Source organism: Puntigrus tetrazona, chromosome 4, assembly GCF_018831695.1.
Source record: "Puntigrus tetrazona isolate hp1 chromosome 4, ASM1883169v1, whole genome shotgun sequence".
Lineage (NCBI taxonomy): Eukaryota > Metazoa > Chordata > Actinopteri > Cypriniformes > Cyprinidae > Puntigrus > Puntigrus tetrazona.
In genome coordinates, this window is record NC_056702.1 from 938,210 (window position 1) to 957,232 (window position 19,023).

A 19,023-nucleotide genomic window follows, 5' to 3' on the forward strand; every position below is an offset into this window, starting at 1 on the left:
ACAGCCATTACTTATTTAACTACAGGATCACAAAAATCTGCATGATTAAAAAAAAAAACATGTGAGGATTGCTATTAAAACAACATCCATAACTGTATTTAAAAAAAAAAGGCATTTAGTCAGCCGTTACTGTCATAACGGTAATAACTAGGAATGTGTTAATTATATTTTATGTAAACATTTAAACATTAATTTAGGAATTATAGAATCAGTGATGATAGTGGACCTACTAATAAGTATTATTTAAATTACATTTTACATTGATTATTAGTAGTAGTATGTAAAACCATTATTACTAGTTGTAGCATTATGATTGTGATTATTATTATTGCTATTATTTGTATTAACTGTTGAGTATGAAATTAACAACATTACTTTATTTATATAATAAATAAAATAAAAAGGTGCCATTAATGTAAATAATAATATAATCATTATTGCTATCAATTGTTGCTATTAATTATAATTACATTTAGATTTTGTTTATTATTTATTTATTTATTGAATGCATTCATTCATATTTACATGCAAACATTAATTTATAATCTACTATTATTGCATCTGTCAATGAATTCTTTTTATGTAAAATATTAATTGCAGTATTTAAATAATATTTTTTAATAAACTTTATACAGGCGTGACAACAACAATAATAAGTAGAAATACTACTAATAATACAATTGCATTCTTGTTTATTTTTTCTAGCAATTAAATTCATTTTAATTATTTATTTCAAGAATGCATTCATTAATATTCGTTCTATAAACAAATGCAATCGATGCATAATTGTTATGCGATTAAAATGTAGAAATTAAAGTAAAGCATCATTACAGCTACAAAAACTAAACAATATTTATAACAATAATAGTAAAACGATGCACAAGAAGAGCTATGCGCTGTAAGATCGCACGACGCGCACGTTCAACCTTTCACCTTTCGGTCTCCCGAAGCCGAGCGCCGCCGAGCACCGCCGAACACAGCCGAAGGTGGCGTCATATGTTTCTCTAGCTCGCTGGTCTCGCTGTCTGTGAAGGAAGAAGGAAGAGCAATGGCGACGCTGTACCGCCGCGCGCTCACACTGCACTCGGGAGCCACGGCACGCGCGGTAAGTCACGCCAGCGCCCTCGGGCAGCCGCTCCACCGCGGCGCGACGCTCGGCGATGTCGGGGTTTCTAGCGGGAGGTAGCGCGCGCGTCCGCGCTGCTGCATAAACAACGCGCCGCACGCGCGCGTGCGTGCGTTTGTTTCGTCATCTGTCACGAGTGATTGACAGGTGTCGCGCACTTCTGCACTTTATGCGCGAGTGGGTCAACGTTAGTGGCTCGGGAGACGGAGCGTGTATAAGTTTAGACACCGCGAGTGTGTGTGCGTGCGTGCGTGCGTGCGTGCGTGTTTGTGCGCGCGCGCGCGTGTGTTGCTCTGCTGGATCAAGACAGCCATCTAGCTACCAGTATCTGTAAGTGTGCGTGCTCGTTAACTGTTTGGTTACAGTGTCAGTCTAACGCGTGCGGTCGTGTTGAATGCTTTCAGATCTTTGCTCTGATGCTGCTGGGAAGAAGCTCTTGAAGGGTTCAGAGGTGATCAAACTCAGTAAAGCAGGTGAGTGTGTGTGTGTGTGTGTCATGATGGTGGGCGTTTCTACTCGTGTCATCATGTTGATATTGCTGTCAGAGCACATATAGGCTTATGGTAATACTGTACTTTCACAGCATGCATTATCACTGTTTGCACCTTCAATAGTTTTCCATTGTTGCCATCATACTAGAATTTCAGAAGTTCGTACAACGTGAAAAAAAAATCTATTTCAATCTAAAAATCTATCTCATGCTGCCAGTGGCTGCTTCAACAATACCTTTTAAATATTTACAGCACGTTTTTTTTTATTACACGTTTTGATTTAATTACTAACATTTGTCTTTACTGTATTTTATTGGAAAGTTATTTTAACAAATAATATGCACATTTTATGTGATTGCAATTATTTTAAAATGAATAAACAATTTAATAAACCGTTTGAATGGTGTATATTATTTAATTGTAAATTATATATTTTTATTCTTTTTTTAATATTTAAGATTTTGTAGTTTCGTGTTAATCAGTCATGTTTGAATTAGAACATTTTTAGATGGAATTTTTGTACAAATGATTTAAATGTAAAAAAAAGTACTTCTGCTAAAATACAAGCACAGTATTTTTACTTAAGTACCAACTTACTAGTTAATGCTGTAAAAAGTCTGATTAAATGATAATTATTTAAAATAAATTGCATTCTATAAACTGAACAGATCTGCATTTATATAGTCAGAAAGGACAAAAAAAAAAAAAGCGTTAATGGTCTTTGTAACGGTACGTTTTTATTATATTCTGAACGCAACCATAAGGCTTTATTTAAGTGTCTGCCTCCTGTTAATGCAGCAGAGCTCAGTTTTTCTCATTGTTGAGATCAGCGCTAGGTCTCAGTTCTCAGTATGCACTAGCAGAAGTGCGCAGTGATTCTGCATGGATGGTGAAAGAAAGCTCAGCGGATCCGACAAGCTCCTCTGAACGCTGACGTCACCGTTCTGCACTGATCATCAGCTTTAGCCCCGAGTGACTAAATACTTCACTAAACGTGAAGTGCAGTGGCTCGTTAGTCCGTCCTGCTTTAAAACGCGAGCTGAGCCGCATAAAACCGTGGTTTGCATTAGTTACGTTTTAAGTACTCGCCGTAATCAAACGCGGTCCCCGTCTCAAAATGTCGTTTTGGTGGGTTATGCATGATATCGAGTCAGCCCTCACTGGCAACCTTGGTTAATAATTTAGTGGGTCAGATGCGGAAAAAACTCACATGCACTCAGAATAATTTACGTCACCCTTGGCTGTAAAGTTTCTCGCTCTCGGGCCGTCTCGGGAGACGTAGAGGAGTTTGTTTCTTCATCAGATTTGGAGAAATTAGGACTCCGTCACTTTAAAGCGAATGGGTGCCGTCAGAACGAGAGCCTGATAAAAACAGCTGATTAAAAAACATCACAATAATCCACACCAGTCCTCTCCACTTAAGACTAAGTCTTAAGACTAAATCTGCACAGACACACAGTTTTCTAAATGAAAACGGTCCCCTGTGGCTCTAAACCAAAAAAGTTACAGAACAGGAAATGGATTATTTTTTTTTTTTAAATTGGAGAAAGTTTTATTATTGGATTATTTTGTGAAGTAGAGACCGTTTTCACTGTAACGTTGGATTGGTTTTTACAAACATGCGGCTTTCATCAGCGGTTCGGACTCTCGTTCCGACGGCACCCATCCGCATCCATTAATGAGAAAGTGACCCGATGCTACATTTCTCCAAATCCGAGGAAGAAACCAAATCTTAGTAAGTTTTCACCACATTTCAATTTTCGCTGAACTGTTCCTTCAAGAGTGTTTTCGGAGAGCTGCGACGAGCAACGCTTTTCTTGTGTTCGCATCGGCTGAAAAAGATAACGAGGACCGTTTTGGAAAGAAAAATAGCTTTTAATCACGTGAGAAACAGTGACTTTCCAGCGTAAACTACAGCGGACGTGGTCTTCATGCTAATGAGTCAAGTGGTATTAAAAGATGTCTCTCTCGGCCGTAGATATGCTGTTATATGGTCACGTCTCGACCCATGAGGATTTCAACCCCGTCGTTTGCGATGCCTGCATCAAAGTCGTTAAGCCTCGGGACGTCCTGACTCATTACGGTAAGTGCGCTTGTAATGATACCCATTTACCAGGAGGATTGTGCTTCGATATTTTGGGACTGGTTTTTAGATCTGATCTTAACAATCTGGAAAGTCGTGATGATGGCTTCATTCACCGCTGTAGCGTTGAACCTCGAGCATGAGCAGTGATAACAGGTATAGACGCTTCTAATCAAATCAGGACCTTAATGCTACGGCTAGAGCTAGCAGAAGTAACCCGTGCAAGAGTCATTGGCTGTTTACGTAATTATGCGTCTCACACCACAAGTGTGTTAAAAGTGTTTAATGTAGAACACGTCATGAACATAAGATCTGACCGGTTTAACAGTGTTCAGGTTGTTGGGCTGAAAGAAGTCTCTTTATGCTCACCGAGACTGAAATACAGTACAAAAACATTTTAATATATTGTCACACTATGCTGAATTTTCCAGCAGCCATTAATCCGGTCGAAAATCCAAAAAACAGTTCAATTTATAGTTGGTTATAATCCCAAAAGTAAACTAATGCCAAAGTTTAAACCAAGTTTATTCACTAAGATGCATGATTTTTATTCATGAGAAGACAAAAGGTTGATATAAAAATGCTTTCTGATTAAAAAAATGCTTTTATGACGCACAGCTGTTTCAGTGATGATACTAATAATAAATGTTTCTTGAGCAGCAAGTCGGTATATTCGAATAATCTCTAAAGGATCACGTGACGCTGAAGACTGGAGCTTTGCATCACAGAAATGCATTGCATTTTAACATGCATCCGTTGCTTTAAAACTGCGGTAACATTTGACAGATACCTTCCTTTGTGTTTAATGGAAAAAAAGAAACCCCGCACCACCTAAACGATGAACGAATTTTAATCTGAGGGTGAACTATCCCTTTAAAAACGAGTGTGGCATTGTCGGGCTGAACACCATTTTGGGGAAAGCTAAAAACCGAAAGAGTTTTTTTTTTTTTTAAAAAGCGTCCTGGGGCAGAATGGCTCCAGCAGTCCGTCATCGCAGGTTTTCCGGCTCGTCTTGTTTGCTTTCGTTTTAGCCCGGCCGCGCTCGTCTCGTCTCGTCTCACATCTGTCTTTGGTCTTGTGCCCAGAACACGTGCGCTCGTGGAACGGAGAGGTGCCTCGCGCGGCGGGAGGCGACTGTAATGCACGGAAGGCCCTCTGGCGGCTCGCCCTCGCCCCCTTCTGACGCCGATCTCGCATAGCTGCCTTTCTCTCTCGCCCGCTTTGAGAGCGGACAGCTGCGGGGCCGCGAGGGTTCGGCGCAGGGGTCAACGACTCGCGGCTATTCAGCTCAAAACCCAGAAAGAGAAGGCGGGATGCCTAGGCATGCTATTCTCTCGTCTGTTTTTTTTCTTCTTCTTCTTTCGCTTTCAGTTTTTTTCTCTCTTTCTTCTTCATCCTCTCAACCGCCGCGGAGCAGACAGGCTGGGTAAGTGTCTCCTCGACGCAGCGGACTCTTTTGAGCGCTCACGTGTTTGCTTGGCTCGCTTTTGGGCTCCGTTTGCCTCGCTAGTGGTCGTCTTCCTGAAGTCACGGGCCGGATGTAAACAAACGTAGCTCAGCTGGTGCTTGTGGCTTCCTGTGGCCTGTCCGATTGGGAGACTCTAATAGAAGACCACACACGCGGAGTCCTGTGTGAACGGGTTTACAATGAGAGTTGGCCCTGCTACGCAACCCTAGTTTTCAAATGTCGGGGTGGTGTTACGAAACCGCGAAGTTTTATCCTGGGTGCAATTATCCCTGTTGCTTAGATTTGTCGCAACTTGTTAGGGAGAGGTACACTTTTCCGAGCATTCTCGAGTTTTGTAAAAGCGCTGAAGAAATCCCACAGACTCGCATTGGAGGAGGGACCTGAGTCATATCTGGAGACCAGAATATCACAGAGACTTGAAGCTGCAGGACTCTTTTCACTTGGGCCGGTAAAAAAAAAAAAAAAAGCACCTAGCAACCGCATAGCAACACACTGAAAACCCCCAGAACACTTTAGAAACTGCACAGCAACAACGCTACAGCAAATGGATAGAAACCAGGGGTGTATCCACACGCAAACATCATGGTTTGGTGCGTAATTCAGTTTTGGTGTTACCGTTTGATACAGCAGGGATTATTGTATTAACGAGCGGCCGCTTCTTTAAATAAATGAAATTACAGTTTATGTTTTCTTAACATAAAAATCTACCTTAGCTTACTCTCTAAGCTATAGGGAGCCCATCTACATTATTATGGGCTTAGAACCAACAACAGGCCCTTAAAGTTAAAATTTAGAAACTTAAATCGAATTATTTCTATTACTATTTATTTGTAAAAATAATCATCAACACTCTTTGTATGAAATTGTACATTTGCATGCAAACATGCACTTAATGTAGTTTTTAAATGAACTTTTAGATGATGCAATTTCTATTTGTTGTTGAAAGACATCTAAAGTGGCTCGTTTCGTAACATATTTATTAAATGTGCGTTAAATGATTGAGACATCACTAACAGGTAAAGTAAATGACCGCACCACACACTATAGCAACTGCATAGCAACACATTTAAAACAATTTGGAATATTCTAGAAACCTCATAGCAACGGGTTAAAAATAAGCAGAACGTCATGGCAACTGCATAGCAACACACACACACAAAAAAACTCCTTGTAGCAATGCAAAAGTGAAATGAATGAACGTGAAGGTTTGAAGCCGGGCTGTTTCGGGTCACCATTGAGGAAAGAAAATGCTGTGGGGGTCAATGGTGACCCAAAACTGCCTGGTTACAAACTTTTTTTTTTTTTAAATATCCTCAGAATTGCGTGATATAAACTTGCAACTAAGAGCTATAGAGTCAGAACCGAGAGCAATTAACCCGCAATGCTGAGAAAGAAACTTGTCTTTTCTACGAATAAGACTCCGCTACGCTAGAGTTTTCCAGAATTGTGAGAAAACGTCAGATAGTAAGAAAAATGTCACATTGCGAGATAAAAACTGCAATTGGGAGGGGAAAAAAATAAAAAAATAGTGATTATAAAAGGTAAATTGTGGAGCTAAACCAACCACAGAAGAAGACTGTTTACGCTAATGACTGATATAGCGCCCCTTGTGGCAGCACTGAGAACAACACACAAAAATCAAAAGTTAGTGTTTTCTTCCTTTTGTTTCATCCTTTATAAAGACACACCAGCTGTAATCGATTGCCTTCCGATGACTTCAGAACGTCAGCATACCTGCGAACACGATGGACTTTGGCCCATTTTATGCACAGGACATACACCTACAGGCGTATTTACTCACCTGCCTCGACGTATTCAGACCCAACCGATGGTCGGAGCGGCTGGGCCATTGTTTCTCTCTTTTGGTCGGCGGTCAGGCTTTGTTGTGAGCGACGGGTTCTCCCCGTCCAAACAGTGCCTCTGAAATCAGCTCTTTTGGGTCCTCGCGAACGCTGTTGTGGCTCTTGGCTGAGACTCGCTGGCAGACGAGACGCGATGCGAAGGCCAAGGCCAGTTAGTGAGCTGCCAGACCGAGCCAGCAGCTTTATTATTATTCACTTTGAAAATAAACAAGGACTTTTTTTTTGGTTTTTTGGGTACAGTAATCTGGCTCGGCGTGGTGTTTTGAAACCCCGTACGTCAGTTATACGTCGCAGGCCCCTAATTCGCGCGCTGTGTCGTGTTTGTAATTGCAGGTAGTTGGAGAATAGCTGAACAGTGAGCAGAGAGGAGCACGACCACCTCGAGCCCTCTAGAGCCATGCATAGCAAGAACCGTAAGTGTATGAAAAGATGCCTCCGATTTGTTTAAACGGCAGCAAAAAGTTTGATTCATTTTTGTAATTGTTTTTATGAATGAATTCAAAGCTCTTCATGTGGGTAAATAATGATAAGATTCGTTTAATTAAATAAAACAACCCTAATATTTTTCATTTTATTATTATTGTTTCTTAATTATTTGTAAGTCATTTTTATGACTTATGTATTGTTTATTGGTGCATATAAATAACGTTATTTATTTGAAAACAAAATTTTATTCTGTTATCTTTCTGTTTAAGTAATAATGGTATAATAATATTAATATTAGTAGCAATAATAAAAATAAATTTTACTACACATGTGTAAGCATGACTTTGTAGCTTGTAGATAATATGATTATTTAAATGGAATAAGATGTTATAAATTATTATATTTTTGATTTATGTGCTGCTTTATTGGTGCAAAACATAAATATTAATATGTACCAATATAAGAATGAAAATATTACATTACAATAGTGGAAAACATGTATTAATTATTTATTTCTTAAAAAGAATAAATAAACTAGCAGAAAAATAAGAATGTTTTTATTATTATTGTTATTATTTTATATTTCACTTTTTGTTTTATTTGCGCTACTCCCCTTCATCACATACGGTTTTCATTTACTTATAAGCATTTCCTTCATTCATGATTTAGTTTCATCATTTGAAGTAAGTTCCCAGATTCCTCAAAACACGGCCTAATAAAACTGAAGATGTCGAAAAACCTCGCACACTCCTCTTGATTGTTTTAAGTGGGTTGTGTGGCATGTTTGGAGCTCAGCAAAAGTGTGCGCACGTTATTTTGAATGTATTTGGGATGCGCTCGCGTTAATCTTTCACGAGGGATAGGTAGTATATGATTCGGGACTCTGCACTTCCTGTTCAGAGTCTCTGACTGTTGTGTCCGTGTGTCAGAGAGGAGACACTGTTCGCCCAGCAGCTCCAGGACGCCTCTGGTTCCCGTCAAGGCCAAGATGTCGGCGAGCCAGAGCGAGGTGGAGCCCCTTCCCTTCCGGGTTCCCCGTGATTTCCCGCACTCGCGCTTCAGCAAGGCGCCGCTGGCCGTCTATCCGCCCAAAGGAGCCCGAGCCAAGGCCTGGTGGGTAAAACATCCCCCAATGCAATCATGAATGCTTGCTCTGACGAACACTGCTTAGTGGGTTAAATTATCTGAAAGAAAGCGAAGTGTTTGTAAATCATCATCTAATGATCCACACCCAGTTTTTGCCATATTTAAAACGAAACACCATTTATCATGTAACAAGGGAGTTGAGTTGAGTTCCCCCGCGCAAGCTCAGACATTGACGGCGTGTTTTCCCCAGCGTGTCTTTACCTGTGGTGAGCCTGGAGAAGATGCCGTGTTTCAGCCGATCGGAGGGAGCGCACATCAAAGTCAACTCCGCGTCTCCTTCGCCCGGTTCCTCTCTTTCCTTCTCCTCCGCGTCTTCCTCTCCATCTTCCGCTCCTCTCAAGTCCTCCTTGACGTCGCCAGCATCTCACAAGAACCAGGAGAAGTTCCTGAACGGCCGCGGCCCTGTGACTCCTCGCTCGGCCACGCCCCCCTCGCTGATTGACAGGCGGCCCAGCCCGTCACGGTCGCCCCTGGAGAAACGGCCCGCCCCCTCGCCCTCCTCACAGGACCGGAGACCCACCGCCTCCACGTCTCCGTCTCTATTGGACCGGAGACCGATAGTCCCTCCTTCTCCACCAGACAAGAAGCATCAGAACGGAGCCAAAGGCGGGCGGCACCGGAGAGTGTCGGGTGAGTAGCAAACTCGTTTAATTTACAATCAAACCATATATAATATACGTTTTGGTGTTTATTTTTGGGCGGGTGTTGGACACCGTGGTGTGTTTATGTAAGTGAGGATAGCAAAATCACAAACTGTGATATATTATACTCAAATTTTCATTAAGTAAAACTGAACCATATTCAATGCATGTTCAAAAAGATTGTTTTAATGTGTGCAGAAACTCACTTAAAGTAATTATTTAGCATAATTTTGCCAAAATAAGTTATCATATGTATATAATAAAATCTAATATAATTGTCTAATATAGCTTTTGTTTGTTTTTATTGTATTTGTTTTTTACGTATATTTTTTAATATTTATTTTTTTGTGATTTGTTTTGAAACTAGAAGAAACGCATTTGCAGCACATTTAATGTTTTTAGCGAAGCTGGATATCATGTAGGAAATAACTTGGATTTGATTGGTCAGGAGCGGGTGGAGCTGTCATATTATTGGTTGACGCAATTTTTTCCACCTGTATGGCTTTGGTGAAGTCATCAGTTAAAATAGAAGAAACGATATCCTAGATGCTACTATTGTTAACTAAAACTATAAAAATATTTTTTAATTTACTGTAAAGAAAGCTGAAATAAAATGTAAAAATCCTAAAAAGTGTAAATACTATAAGTAAAAGTTTAAAATAAAAATGATTATAATAATAGGATTTTGTTCATTTGAAATAATGTAATAAAAAAATATTAGAAGGAAAAAATGAAGGAAATTAATTTAGAAATGTTTATGGTAAATAAAACAATTTATATAAAATGTTTTTTCTTTATATTTTAGTACTCTATGTTCTATAGGGTTATTAGCAGTGTTGTTTTTGTTAACTGAAACTAAAAACACTAAAATTAATATTTGTTAATTAAAATAATGCTGAGATAAAAAATAAAAAAAAGTATAAATATTAGAAGGAAAACCTAAAAATGAAGATGTGAAAATGCTTTGGCAACTACTTGAAATACAATAAGCTGAAGTACTAAAATTGCTAAAACTTAATAAAATTATTAAAATGAAGAAATGAACAAGATGAACTAAACCCCATCACTTGCTCTCTGTGGTTTGTAGTTTGTAGGCTTGTAGTTCTTCTGGCAGCATGAATGTTTACTCATAACTAGCCTCTGCTAGAGGGTCAGTCGTCTCTCTCTCCTTCTGTTGTTTACTGGGCTCTCGCCCCACCGGACCTTTGATTTATGCCGTGTAATTGTCTGTTCTCGGCCGCCAGATCCTCTGCTGCGTCCAGCAGCCGCCACAGCTAGCTTAAGTGTTTATGTGAGCTTCGGACTGCATTGTTTTAATCACGATTCTGCATTTGAAACAGCCTTCAACGCAATTTCTCACCGATAAAAGCCCAGGTCTGAAACGTTTTCCCAGCAAACCGCCTCTGCTCTCTACACGGACTGCATCCAAAATTAAATATAACCCGGGGAATGATCAGAAATGACTAGATCTTGCAAGATATTTGGTCAAAACGCGATGCATTCTGACATTAGTATAATTAATTAGTGTTAGTTTTAGTTAACTAAACGCATACAGTGCATGTATTTTATATATGTAGGATTAATAATATTTTAGTCATTTTAAACAGTCTGTGTCTATGAATCTATTCTCTCTCTAACTCTCTCTCACACACACACACACACACACACACACACACACACACACACACATTAGAGCTGACCGATGTTTAGTCCAAAATAAACGTTTGTGTGTACAAAGTATATGTGTGTGTATATGTACGTATATATAAAACACACATGCATGTACATTTTTAAGAACAATATGTTTATACACACACACACACACACACACATATATCTAAATTATATGAATATAAAGATAACTGTTAACTGTATATATACTGTACTTTGTGTGTGCCTTTTATATATACATAATACATATACACAGTACACACATTTAAACAAAACATTCATTTTGGATGCGATTTATTGTTGCATAGCACTAATTATGTCTTTTATACACACACACAAAATACATATTAATAATATTAGTAATACATGCATACATTATAATAATGTTATTTTCTTATTTGCTGTACAGGGAGAGTGTTTGATCCTAATAAACACTGTGGGGTTTTGGACCCAGAGACAAAGCGGCCTTGCACTCGATCTTTAACCTGCAAGGTTGGTGTCGTCACTCATTAGTGTGTCATTTAATCATCTCCGTCCACTCAGGGTTGAGCTGGAGTTTAAAGTGTGTGTGTGTGTGTGTGTGTGTGTGTGCGCGCTGTAGACTCACTCTCTAACCCATCGGAGAGCCGTCCCCGGACGGAGGAAAGACTTCGATGTCCTTCTAGCGGAGCATAAGGGACGGGCGAAAGAGAAGGAGACCGGGCAGAAAAAGGAAGTTCAAGCAGGCAGCCAATCAGTGCAGGTCACGCAGTCACATGACTCAGCAACCAGCCTATCCACAAGCTGTACCAATGCCAAGACCACGCCCACTATCAAACTGCAGCTGGCCAACTCACACCTACACAGGTACACACTGCTGACTGCATGGTCATATTAGATATTTAACATAAATATTGATGGTGAATAAATAATAGAAGTTTAAATGTTGACTGAAAAACTGAAGTGACTGAAACTGGAAAATAAAAACACCTGACAATATAAAATCCAATTCATAATATCAATAAATAAAATAAAGTTAAATATAAATATAAAAAGCCACAAGTAAATAACTAAAATTGCACCAAAAAAATTTATATATAATTTAATATAATTCAAAATTAATATATATTGTGATGGTATATAAATACAAAACTACCTATTTCTATTTCTATTGTTATCTATATATTATAATATTATATATTGTGTTCATAGAATGAGTTTGGCCTTTTAAAATCAAACTTACCAACTAGATGAATTTTTTTGGGATCGGAAAAGATTGTGGACCTAGTATATAATCACTAATTAATGGTCAAATAAAGAGCGCATTTAAAATCATTACATTATTCACATCTTAACCCGGTTTTTAAAATGCCAGGAAAAAATACACGGGCACGCTAAACAGAAAAAGACAAAAGCGCATAAATTCGAATAAATGTAAATAAAATAAATACGCGCGTAACATAATAGAGTATATAAATAATACTAAAATACAACTTAAATGATTTTTACAAAAATTAATATTCACATAGCCGATTTTAAAAGTGCAAAAAACACATGAACGCTAAACAAACAAAAAAAAAGGACAAAAGCGCATAACAAAATGACTAATTTAAAAAGCATAATTGTGCAGCATATAAATAATGCTATAACATAACCGAATGGATTAAAAAACTAATAAATGAATGATAAACCCAAAAAGTGGAGTTTGATCAGTGTGTGATTTGAAGAGCGCCTGGCGGAGCAGTGGTGTTCAGCTCAGTGCCTGTTCCTCCTCCCGAACCTCTGGCCTGGCAGCAGTGCAGCGGAGACGCGCGTCTGTCCAGCGATGAAGGAGAAACGGACCTCCCCGAGGAGCCGGAGAAGACGCCGTGCCACTTCTCTCCCCAGCACCCGCGAGCCCTGAGCGTGAGCGGCACCAAAGCAAACCCTGTACACGCGTAAAGCATTTGAAAACCGGGGTAATGTAACGTGACACGCCATTCTCTCCTGTCTAGTGCTGTGCGTTCAGCAGCCGTTTGATGGGACGGGGGCACTACGTGTTCGACCGGCGGTGGGACCGGGTTCGGCTCGCGCTCCACTGCATGGTGGAAAAACACGTCAACTCTCTCATGTGGAGGTGAGCGGCACATACACTCATATATATATATATATATATATATATATATATATATATATATATATATATATATATATATATATATATATATATATATATATATAGAACTATATATATATAGAACTGCACCTGTTCTTGAGCTGATAATATTAGCATAATAACATTTTGTGGGTAATTTGCGTCAAAAATATTAGTTGCATGCGCTAACGTTGACAGCACTAATTATAATACAGTAATTTATATTTAATAGTGCGATAATGATAAAGCCACCTTAAAATGTTGCAATGCAGAGGTCTTACTGATCTTGAAGTAGGCTTCATTTTCTGCATCTGTTTTCTAGGCTTCAGCTGCTTTTTCACCCAGATATCACGACAAATTACATTTATTTTGAGTAAAAAAATTTATTACACACAGTTATTAATAATCAACATCATTACACTGAATAATATCATGAAGTATTATTGTTGAACAATAATAAATAATCATTCATGGTTTTTTTTTGGTTAAGTATATATATATATATATATATATATATATATATATATATATATATATATATATATATATATATATATATATATATATAAACCTTATTTTATTGCTATTCCAAAAAAAAAAAAAAAACTTTTTCTTTATGGTATATATATATATATATATATATATATATATATATATATATATATATATATATATATATATATATATATATATATATATATATGTATATATATAATGTATATGTGTGTGTGTGTGTTAGCTGCTTCAGTTCAGCTCTGAAGTTTCAGAAAAGACTCAAAACGTTTTCATCACTCACTGAACACACAACATTTAGGTTAAAGTGCCACACAGCTTCCTACCGCACGCTGGTGATGTCATATCCTGTTTGTTACAGGAAAGTCCCCCTAGCGTTGGAGAGCATGACGAGCCCCGCTGAAGTTTCTCCCCTGGGCTCTCCGTTCGTGTCGAACCACACGCTGGCGGCTCCTCTGGACGGCGTCTCCATGGTCTCGTACTCCACCTCTTTCTCTCACAACGGCGCTGGGGTTTTCTGCATCCGGGACCCTGGACCCGGACCCCGACCGCAGAGGAATAAACCGGCCAAGCCGCCCAAAGCCTCGGGGGACGGAGCGGGACCTAAAAAGCGGAAAACGCCTCCTGCCTCTGAGTCACGAAAGAGCGGGAGCAGCGGGAACAGCTACCATCTGCCACTGGGCGCGGCGCACATCAGCAACGGGACAGCGGCCCTCAGCGTGCGGGCCAAGCCACGGCCGGGGGCCCCGGGGCCGAGGGAGCAGGACCGCTACGGGAGCGTGGAGCTGTCCCTCCCGCAGGCCCTCACCGGGGATCACGGCGGCGTCTTGTCTCACAGCCCTCTGCCCTACGGATCCTCCAACGGTAAGAAGAGGAAGAGCTCTGGAGCGAGCGACAAGCCCAGCAAAAGCACCAAATCCACAGCACTGGGACTGGACCCCGGGATATTCAGGAAGAGCAGCGGCTTGCTGTCGTCTGCCGCTGAGTCGCCCCACAGCGCCCTCCCCAGACAGGTGAAACACACGTTTTTTTTAGCCCTCTCAAACTTTGTGTGTGTGTTTATTGTTCAGTTTTCAATTTCAGTTTATTGTATTCATTTTCTTGTATCCACCGAAAAACACTCAAGCAGTATGACCTTATAATAATAAAAATATACATTTTATAATTAAAAATATCCTATATATATATATATATATATGGATTTTTAAACGACTGTTTTCTAGCAAATACACATTCTCTATATATTATATATATATTTCTATTCTCTATATATTTTTTTAAGAATAATAATTATTAATAATCTAATAATTATATATTAATAATATACAAGTAATAATTTATGCAATTGTTCTAGCGTCTACTATATCTTTTTTTATAAAAGGTAGCATTTAATAAAGAAGATTGTAATAGTTACAAAATATTTGTAATAATAGTTGTAATAAATTATCTTTTTATATATATTAAAAAAGTGTAGTATGATTTATTTTATTATTTTTATGTTTTTGAAATATTATTAAACTTAGGGACATTTAGTAGGGGCTATTAGTGTTTATATATATATATATATATATATATATATATATATATATATTACTTTCATCTCCTCTCATTTGGCCCGCAGTTCTCTCTTATTATGATGGTAATATTTTAAAAAGGTCCATTCTGAAGTGCACATGCGAGCCCACTAACCCCCGGCGTGTTTTGCAGCCCAAGGTCCCGCACTGATGCAGTGTGAGTCTGAGAAGAGTTTGCCGCGGGACGCCAGCACTGTGTCTGTCCTGCCTTGATCCCACCGCTGCCTCTTACACGCCGCTACGGTTGAGTCGCGTCCTTCGCCTCCTCTCCTCTCCTACAGGGCTCCTTCCCATCCGTTCCCATCAGGAATAGACGCTTCATCTGCCAGTTCATCAGAGAATGATTCCTCACTTCTCCTTCAGCCTCGTGCAGATCCGGATTTTGATTTAAACCAGTACACAACGCGTTTCAGACATTCAGCGACATGGAGTTTTATTTTAGTTTTTGTCGTAGAGGCGGACAGCGTGAAGGAAAGCCCTTCGGACTCAACCGTGTCGATCTAAAGTGCACTTAATTTCAAGTCTGAACTACGTAAAAAAAAAAAAAGGAGGGGAAGAAACGTTTCAAACAAGGGAATATTTTACAGACGCTTTTTCGGCAAGTTGTATTTTTCTAAAATTGGATGAATTCAGGTTTTTGAGTATTTGTTTTTGACACACAAGTGTTTGTCGATTTAAAAAAAAAAAAAAAAAAAAAAAAAAAAAAAAAGACACGCGCCCCCGTGGTAAACTTCAACCGGTGATGAATTTTGTATAATAATTTATCCTTTTATTAATTTTCTAACTGACCTGATTAGCGCTTCACACGATGAGCAGAAGTATATTTGTATGCCATTTTAAAGGTTGAAAGTATTCTAGAGACCCTATTGTTGGAAATGTGTGTACATATCTTTTATTATAATTGTTTTGTTTTGTATTTATTGTTAGTTTTCTCTCAGAGGTTCAAGGATTTAGTGGTTTCTATCTTCCTCGGTCGTATGTATCTTCATTGGTTATGAAAGGGCCTTTGCGTTTTCCATTTATGCTCTCCGATTGTGTTTTTAAGGAATACTAACTGAAATAATTACGTACCGCAGGATCCCAGTCTTTCAAGACTGTTCTAGAGGAAAGGTACATTGCTGTGAGCCAGTATTGGCATTCGGCCGAGGTCTGTTGCCAATTTTTTTTTTTTTTTACGTGTTGTCAGGTCATAAGCGCACCTTTTTAGTGTTTGACCATCAGATATGAAGACCTTCTCAAAGAGTTAACGGAGGAATGTCTGCTTTTTATTACACTGTTGTTTTTATCCATTGATCACGCATTAATAATTTCAAGCATAATAGAATCGTTTCTGAAGGATCACGTGACGATGAAGAGCGGAGTAATGACGCTGAAAATGAAGCGTTGCATCGCAAGAATAAAATAGATATTAAACAATATTCTAATAGAAAACAGTTATTTTAAATTGTAATAATATTTCACAATTTTACAGTGTTTTTTATCAAATAAATACAGCCTTGGTGGAAATCAACAACTTAAAAATCGTACATTTAAAATAAAAATGTGAATGGCAGTGTCTCTAGCCTAGTTTTGAATAAATCTAAAGCATTATATATAGATTATACGGTAATAATGTGATTAACTTCCCACTGAATATTCGGTTTTACACTGAAATCGCGACAGTATATGGATTGTAAATGTTGACATCGAGGGGGAAGAGCGAAGAATTGCAAAATAATGCTGATTTCCAAACAGGTTTACAGATCAATGCGCTTTCGCATTGAGACATTTTCTCTCGTTTAATCTCTGAGAAGCTCTTCGTCAGAATCTTAATACTTAAAGGAACAGTTCGCCCAAAAATGAGCATTTTCTGAAAATGCACTCGCCCTCGGGTCATCCAAAACGTCAACGAGTTTGTTTCTTCATCAACTTGAACGTTATATCACTTGCTCGTCAGTAGTGAATGGGTGCCGTCAGTATGAGAGTCTAAACAGCTTGTAAAAAAACCCCAAACATCCATAATGGCTTAGTTGAAGCAATGGTTTTAAGTTAACAATGTCTTAACGATGGATTTGTTTATAAAAAAGCACCAGTCTTCACTAGATTAGAATCGATGTGCTCCAGCGGTGTGGATTATTGCGACGTCACTCTCATTCGACGGCACCCATTCACCGCACAAGCGATATAATGCTCTCCCGAGGCTTTATTTTTAATCAGAGTTATTTAAACTATTCCTCTAAGGAGCCACAACTCCTTTAAAGACCCCTCTTTGCACTCTTTCGTTTTCTCTTTCTGGTTGTTTGTTGAATTTGAGTACCATTTTATTTATATAAAAAGCAAGGAGAAATAATCATGTATAGTTGTGCAAAGACAGTACTCTCTGTGAACCCAGCTTGTGTTTGCTGTGACGGCTCTTCATCCCCCAGATTATTACCTTGTTGCCTTGCTGCCAATGTGAAACTGTCCATAGGTCAGCTACCAGAGCTAGAACCCAAGCCCGGACCCCCCCCCTCCGCACCATCTTTTATGCGTGAAGCGCTTCCATAAAGATTCGGCGCCCGTTCAAGGTCATCCCGAAGAAGACGAGGATGATCGGCTACTTGTTTTGCCTTTTCCCGTTGCACGTCAATCATCGGAGATTATTCTATCTATATTTTTTCAGAATAGCGCGAAGGACCGCTTAAGCAAAACAAATGATATTGCAACGCGGTCGAGATCTGATCCCCCTTTTGACCTTATGGCTCTTTCTTTTGGTCCAACAGTGCCACAAATCTCTGTGATCTACAGTTCATCGACGGGAAATGTTGAACTGTTACTAAGCTATGAAGTGTTATTATACAGTAGGTCCTTGTAAACACATCCCTCTTGTAGAAATGAATGAATGTCACCATGGCATAGCAGTGCAATTTTTTATTTATGCGTTTTATTTTAAGGTTTTGCTTTTAATGATTGTTTTTGTTATCATTATGGAAGCCCATCTCCTTCACGGAATTAGAAAATAAAATTATTATTATTATTTTTTTATTTTTTTGCAATTATGACTTTTCATCGTAATTCAGAGTAATCTCACAATTCGGATTTAGGTTTTGCAATTCAGAGAATAAAAGTCGAATTCTGACTTTTGTCTTTTTCCACAGCTCTAACTTTTTAATGCGATTTGTGAGTTTGTATCTTAAAAAATGACGTTTGCTGGGGAGTGTTATGGGTTTCCATACTTTATATAAATATAATATTTATTCACTTTTTTTTTTATTTTGTTTTATAGTTTAATTTAGTTTTTTTATTTCAATATTTGCATATTTTTATTTATATTTTTGTAGTTTAACATGCTTTTTCGGGGGGGGATTGCATTTTATTTCTGCGTTCACTTCTTATTTCTATTATTATAACTCTTTTCAGCAGCTTAATGGCTGATTTCACGAAGAACGGCGTGAGACTCCAATCCTCATTGGTTTACTTTGAATATTTGTGAACATGTTCGGTTACACAAAATCACACGCAGAGTTTCCTACGAAAGACACCCAGCTTGCTTCCACGTCAACAACAACAACAACAACAACAAAAAATGCCTGAAGCAATATGAATTAATTCTGCAATGTTCTCCGTTCTGTTCAGTTGGTCTACTGATATATGTAATGTTGCATGTGTGCATACTACTACTTTGCCATTATTAGTGAATGTCACTGCTATCTAGATGGTTTGTCCTGACACTGCACAAGCAGCCCTGTTCCCGGCCACACCGCCTGTCCACTTCTGTCATGTTGTAGATGTGTTATAGCTACACCTTCAGTGCTTCGACGTGACCCAGCCATAACAATTGTAAAGATTTCGAAGGCCTTATTTTTATACCTGGACTCTTCGTACAGAATCTGTTTAAAAAAAAAAAAAAAGTGTTAATAGGCATTTCTCTCATTCCTAAGACGAGCTCCT

The 19,023-nt window shown here is 38.7% G+C and overlaps 1 protein-coding gene across 2 annotated transcripts in view; it reads left to right on the plus strand.

Annotated features, from left to right (window-relative positions):
* The first annotated feature begins 950 nt into the window (after positions 1-950).
* The window catches only part of atxn7l1 (ataxin 7-like 1), an 18,191-nt gene continuing 118 nt past the window's right edge, over positions 951-19,023 (plus strand). The window contains exons 1-13 of one of the 2 annotated variants that reach the window (XM_043236945.1): positions 951-1,105; positions 1,531-1,599; positions 3,596-3,700; positions 4,786-5,126; positions 7,364-7,443; positions 8,386-8,569; positions 8,793-9,232; positions 11,324-11,406; positions 11,516-11,760; positions 12,621-12,798; positions 12,888-13,009; positions 13,902-14,553; positions 15,248-19,023. The exon at positions 15,248-19,023 is cut by the window's right edge and continues 118 nt beyond it. In XM_043236945.1, coding sequence (XP_043092880.1) covers positions 7,428-7,443; positions 8,386-8,569; positions 8,793-9,232; positions 11,324-11,406; positions 11,516-11,760; positions 12,621-12,798; positions 12,888-13,009; positions 13,902-14,553; positions 15,248-15,265 — 1,938 coding nt within the window. In that variant the 5' untranslated portion in view covers positions 951-1,105; positions 1,531-1,599; positions 3,596-3,700; positions 4,786-5,126; positions 7,364-7,427 and the 3' untranslated portion in view covers positions 15,266-19,023. The remainder of the gene's footprint in view (positions 1,106-1,530; positions 1,600-3,595; positions 3,701-4,785; positions 5,127-7,363; positions 7,444-8,385; positions 8,570-8,792; positions 9,233-11,323; positions 11,407-11,515; positions 11,761-12,620; positions 12,799-12,887; positions 13,010-13,901; positions 14,554-15,247) is intronic. The other variant, XM_043236944.1, reaches the window with a different exon arrangement.